Source organism: Sinocyclocheilus grahami, unplaced genomic scaffold (assembly GCF_001515645.1).
Source record: "Sinocyclocheilus grahami isolate Dianchi unplaced genomic scaffold, SAMN03320097.WGS_v1.1 scaffold75.1, whole genome shotgun sequence".
Taxonomy (NCBI): Eukaryota; Metazoa; Chordata; class Actinopteri; order Cypriniformes; family Cyprinidae; genus Sinocyclocheilus; species Sinocyclocheilus grahami.
In genome coordinates this window covers 1,558,115-1,564,355 of record NW_015505254.1, presented here as the reverse complement: position 1 = coordinate 1,564,355, position 6,241 = coordinate 1,558,115, and the positions used below count along the sequence as shown (strand labels likewise).

At 37.1% G+C, this 6,241-nt stretch overlaps 1 protein-coding gene across 2 annotated transcripts in view; it reads right to left on the bottom strand.

Moving 5' to 3' along the window:
• Positions 1–796: 796 nt before the first annotated feature.
• Positions 797–6,241, bottom strand: part of LOC107585876 (RNA exonuclease 1 homolog) — a 15,198-nt gene continuing 9,753 nt past the window's right edge. For both annotated transcript variants that reach the window (XM_016273052.1, XM_016273051.1), the window contains exons 12-16: positions 5,619–5,729; positions 5,356–5,471; positions 5,134–5,272; positions 3,120–3,240; positions 797–2,001 (exon numbers count right to left, since the gene is read on the bottom strand). In XM_016273052.1, coding sequence (XP_016128538.1) covers positions 1,913–2,001; positions 3,120–3,240; positions 5,134–5,272; positions 5,356–5,471; positions 5,619–5,729 — 576 coding nt within the window. In that variant the 3' untranslated portion in view covers positions 797–1,912. The remainder of the gene's footprint in view (positions 2,002–3,119; positions 3,241–5,133; positions 5,273–5,355; positions 5,472–5,618; positions 5,730–6,241) is intronic.

Here is a 6,241-nt window from a genome sequence, read left to right as displayed (position 1 = left end):
AAAAGATCTCATATATAGACATTCAAAATAACTGGAGGAAGATGGTGAAGTGGAACAGACAGGCTGGGATGAAAGATCAGAGAATATTCTAAAAAAAGACTTGACATTCGTGTGTGTTTTAGAAATTTAGTTGGACGTATTCACCTGTCCATTTGCTGCTGAAATACATACACACACACACACACACACACACACACGTTCATATATATAGTTTGTGGTCAGTATGATGTTATTTTTCCAAGAAAGGTCTCTTATGTTCACCAAGGATGCATTTATATGATCAAAAAATACAGTAAAAACAGTAATTCTGTGAAATACTACAATTTTAAATACATTTTCTATTTTATTAGACTTTAAAATGTTATTTATATTCCTGTGATGGCAAAGCTGAGTTTTCAGCAGCCATTACTCCAGTCTTTAGTCCTTAATAAATCATTCTGATATGCTAATTTGCTGTTCAAGAAACATTTCTTATAATTATCAACATGAATAGAAAGTTCCACAGCATTTATTAGAAACAGAATTTTTGAATCAGAAATAAAAATTAATATATAAAAGTCTTCACTGTCACTTGTATTCAATTTAATGTGTCCTTGCTAAATAAAATAAGTACATATACACACACAATATATATATATATATATATATATATATATAAATCTTATACTGACAGCAAACTTTTAAATGGCACTGTATATGTACATACTTTTTTAAAATATGTAATACTTACTAATACTGTAATACTGTGATTTTTGTGTTTTATTTATAGATTTTAATAGAAAACAAAACTAAACCGCTACAAAAACAGTTTAGATACAACTTATTTACAGCACATGGCATTAATGTCAATCCATTTAGTAACATTACAAATCACTGCACAGCCATCTTGATCTTTAGTTTTGACAGTCATTGAAAGGTATGTTTTTAGTAGCAGTTTTTAAAAGTAATGCGTTTAAAGTGGCAGGCCTAAATTAATGACGTGACATTTAGTGTGTCAGTTTACAATATACTGCATTTAATAGCTTGAACTGCTTAATACAAATTAAAGTGAATTAAAAAGTAAATCGAAGTAAACTGTTTTTTTTTTCTTATTGTCCTGTCCGCTCATGATTTGTGTGTATAAATCACAAAAATAAATCAACAAATTTGAATGTGTAAACAAATTGTACTAATTTGAGCACAGATAAGAATACTGGGTCTGGTTTACAAGGCATTGGATCATGAAAATGCCAAAGTGATCTAGATTTACATATTCGCAGCTAGACAAGACACTGTTTTTGAGTATGTGGATTGCTATACATTATTACTAGAGGAAGTGACATCACATCAGTGCTGAAAAAACATGGTTTCAAGTATAATTGTGGATTTAATATACATCTATATCACAAACAACCTTAGAGTGCAACACATAGACCTTCCAGGAGCCACATCACCTAAAGTGAAAATTAAAACACCATCACAATCGATGACTTGGGGGACTAGGGTCTTTGAAAAAATAAAAATACTGCTGAAAAAAAAACAAAGAATACTTTAACTCAACAAAAAGTTAATTACCCTCACCCCAATCTATGTCCACTTGTCATAATATTGGCCATTACTAGGTCAGTTTTAGCATGGTGGGAATTAGGATTGCTTGTTTGATAGGGCACTAGTTCTGGTTGCTAGGTGCCATGGTGGTCTAGGCTTTGCAATCTATTACATTATCCGTCCAGGTCTCCTCCCCTTTGTGTCAGTCCATCGCTTTCTTTCCCCCTCATTCAAACTGCAGCATTTACTCTAACACAGTTTATCCGACCCAAGTGACGCACTGCCTATTATGAAGAGCTTCAGTGACTCTTCCTCTATGACGCTCTGTCCATCGAAAATCATTCCAGGTCGTAACATAGTGTGAGAGAACTGGCAGGGTCAGAGGTCATCTCTTCACCTTGGCATCCTCTTTGATCTTCCAGATCATGAGTTCCATGCAGGCCCGGGCATCTTCACTGGAGTCGTGCCCTCCAACTGTAAAGAGACAGGAAACGAGACATGAAACACAGAGACAGTCCAGAGCATGTTATTTAGAGCCTTTATGTGTCACATGTTATTATGTGGGTTTGACAAAGAGTGAAAAATTTAAGGGGGTCTGAATACTTTCCGTACCCACTGTATATATATTCAAGAATCAGCCAAAAACACATCTCTTCCATCTTTATTTGACGCTCTAACTCTAGCAATCTCTATTCTAATTCTATTCTTAAAAAAAACAAATGTCCCTTTTAGACTTGCACTCCATTCATTTACTGCTTGTTTTTCTTTAAAAAAAAAATTAAACTTAAAACGTATACAAAAAGAGCTGACATATATATATATATATATAAAGCGTCTGCTAAATGACTATATATATATATATATATATATATATATATATAAGTATATTTATATAGAAAATTAAGCCCATTTTAGGGCAAATTCTCAGTAGCATGATGATGTATTTTATTTAAATTGTTAAGTATTTATATAATGGTAGCATTTGTTGTACTGAATTTAATTTATTCTTATTTAATAAACAAATTATTGTGTCTAGACAGTAATGGGACAATACTAATGACAATACATGCAGTACAGTTATTGATGACAATATCACTGTAAGAGGGGAAGTCGTGGCCTAATGGTTAGAGAGTCGGACTCATAACCCAAAGGTTGTGGGTTCGAGTCTCGTACCGGCAGGGATTGTAGGTGGGGGAAGTGAATGTACAGCGCTCTCTCCCACCTTCAATACCACGACTGAGGTGCCCTTGAGCAAGGCACCGAACCCCCAACTGCTCCCCGGGCGCCGCAGCATAAATGGCTGCCCACTGCTCCAGGTGTGTGTTCACAGTTTGTGTGTGTTCACTGCTGTGTGTGTGCACTTTGGATGGGTAAATGCAGAGCACTAATTCTGAGTATGGGTCACCATACTTGGCCACATGTCACGTCACTCACACTCACTCACTCACAATGTAAAAAAACTTAATTGTCCTTATTAATGAGCTGAATTTTATCCTTTCAATTGACCTTTTTTCCTGGGTGAAATCCAGTTCATTTTTGTTAGATTAATGATGCAGATGATGCAAATTAGTGCAGATTACCAATATCCTCACCGTTGTCTTGTATAATGCGTTTGAGGTAGTCGGCCATAAGGTTTCGCAGGGCACGTTTGTAGGGCAGACCCAGGCGGTGAGGAAACACAATAGCGGTGTCCACAACCATGCTGTGAATAAGCTAGTAAACACAGATGTTAATAAACACTGATTAAAAGACAAAAAAATGGCACTGTTCCAAACTCTAGTACGCTACCTTATTGCATAAACTTCTGCAAGCTTACAATATTTAGGTATTTTATTAAGCCTTTATATTACTAGCACGCTTAAAATTCCAAAAAATTATGTCTAGGCAGGCAACACACTAGGTTTTGGATTATTATAAAGACAGTACAATTAACGTTTAATAAATTGAGAATCACAATTTTTTTTGTCACAATAGACACAATTCTCCCACGACTCTGAACTTAACAAAATAATGTATTATATTCTAGAGGCTGTGACAAAATATTAAATGTTGCGGTCTATATTTAATGAACCAATTTTTAATATTAAAATGATGAAAAATGTATTTGAATTAATGATTCAATGACTCACTCATTAAAGGGGTGCTATTATGCTTTTTCACTTTTTCAAGTTACAAAGCTCAAAGTTTACTTCAAAAGGAAATATTTTATTTAACAGAAATCACTTTTCAAAAACTACAACGAATGAATCGTTTGGACTACAACGCATATTTTCCGGGATTTGTGATATCGACGAATGGGATGAGACCTGGTTGAGCTGCACTAGAGAAGGAGACATGCTAGCTTTCCCAAGGCAGACAAACTTAGAGTGGTTACAATCATCGACAAAATCAAGACTTTGTAAAAGAGCATAATAGGACCCCTTTAATACTTCTCTTGTTTCATTAAAGGTACAATATGAGATCTTGGAAAATGCTAACTTTAGCCTGATAGCACTGAAAGCGAACGTCCCACCCTCCCTGCAATCGCCGTCCAAAACCACGCCCCCTGAACGCATTTACACTCACAGACCAGAGACAACATTACTACAATAGGCTACATCAGGTTCCCAATTCCAGCCCATGTTCTGAAGTGAAGTAAACTTCAACGGATTTCCCCTGCTCAGGGAGTAGGGAGCAATGAACTCTGTGTAGGGATCATATCGATCGGAACACAGTTCATGCACGTAGCTCACTTCTAACAAGCTGGCACGAGGACTAGATTAACCACTGGGCTACATCATGCGTCATTCACCGGTGAGAAATCTTTAAAAATACTACAATACCAGGAAGAAAGATCGGGTTGTTGATGTTTGCCTGCCATCCTCGCTCTGTCTGCACAGCGTGCGTGAATGCGCTGATGACGTATCCTGTCTGCGCGAACCGGGTGCGCAGAGGTATGCTTATACATACGTTGACAGGCAGGTAGGAAAGCATATTAAAATGCTCGGACCGAGCGTTTTGATTGGACGAACATTTCTTGATCCTATGCCTTCCACAGAATATATAAATACAGACAAATACATTTAGACTACTTAACTTAATAATTGCTATCGGGATGTGAAGAGACTTTCAACCAGCATAACAGAAATTGTTTCTGAAGACAATCACCTATTGCACCTTTAATATATGAAATACAAATACATTTTAACAGTCACTTGTCGCCACCTAGTGGCAAAACAATGTAATCAACACAAACGTTATTTGAAGCGCTAATTACTTTAAAAAGCCGGGATTTTCTTTATTTTGATCGCTACAATCAGTGTTTATATTGGATCTATAAACTTAAATCCCAGTATTTCTGTGATAATATGAATGATTGTAAGAGAGAAATAATACTTTGTGGTTGAAAAGTCTGTTTGTGAAGCTATTTCTTATCTAAACATGGTAACTGTTCTCTCTGTGTCAGCGGCAGCGCGAATGCAGATTTGAATGTTTCGGTATGAATTTTTCAAATATTTAATACACAGGAGAATCACTGTTATTTAGAAATGAGATCACGTGGTTGTCTGAATGTGAGAGCGAGATTTTTTTAACGATTAATCGTGCAGCTCTAGTGTTTGGGTGTACCTTGAGCGCAAACAGGTCACTCTCAAGACTGTGTCCAATTAGAATGGACTCTGCACTGAACATGCTCAGCAGCACCGCCTGCACATCTCTCAGGGTGATGGTGGTGTTCTCCAGATCATCCTGTGTCACACCTGAAAACCTGGATGTAAAACAAACGGGTGTAACTGAAACTAGAAAAACTGAAAGGCAAATTAATGGCAGATCTCTTAACACAATTCCTACCGTGTGTTGTAATCCACCACTTTGCTGCCTGGCTTGACAAATGTGTCATAAATAACCTTGAGGTCAGAGTTAATGACGGTCACTCTGGTCAGCTCCAAACCTTGCTTTGTGTAGCACTATAAAACAAGTATAGAGATGAAAAAGGTTATAGTATTTAGTTAGATTCAATAAAGGGTTAGAGCGGCTTGTAGTATCTTTAATATCAGGCTTTTTATATCCACCTAAAATAAGTGTGGGAGCATTTGAATAACTGTTATTCTCACCATCTCACAGTCTAAGGCATAGACACCTCCATTTCCATCTACTGGCAACGGTTTGCTAAAAGTCTTCACAAAACCATCCAAGGACTCTTTACGGCCATCTTGTACATGTTGCTAAAGGAAAAGGGAACAGCAAAAACAGGTATTCTAATCTTTCAGAGACCTCAGAGACACACTACTGAACATACTTTTAGTAGGCTATAATACTTACTCTAAACACATTATTAAAGGAACACTCCACTATTTTTGAAAATATGCTCATTTTCCAACTCCCCTAGAGTTAAACAGTTGAGTTTTACCGTTTTCTAATCCATTCAGCCGATCTCCGGGTCTGGCGGTAGCACTTTTAGCTGCAGCTTAGCATAGATCATTGAATCTGATTAGACCGTTAGCATCTTGCTCAAAAATGAGTTTTTGCTGCCGTACCATGGGTGCAGCAGGCGCAAGGATATTACGCAGCACCTGAAAATAGGCTAACTTCCGTCAACATAACCAACGTGGCCACCTGCTTGCACAGGGAGCGTGCTGGGGACTATTTTCAGGCTCTGCGTAATATCATTGCGCCTGCTGAACCCATAGTACGGCAGCAAAGTTCCTTGATTATTACGCCGGAATGAGAGTATAGT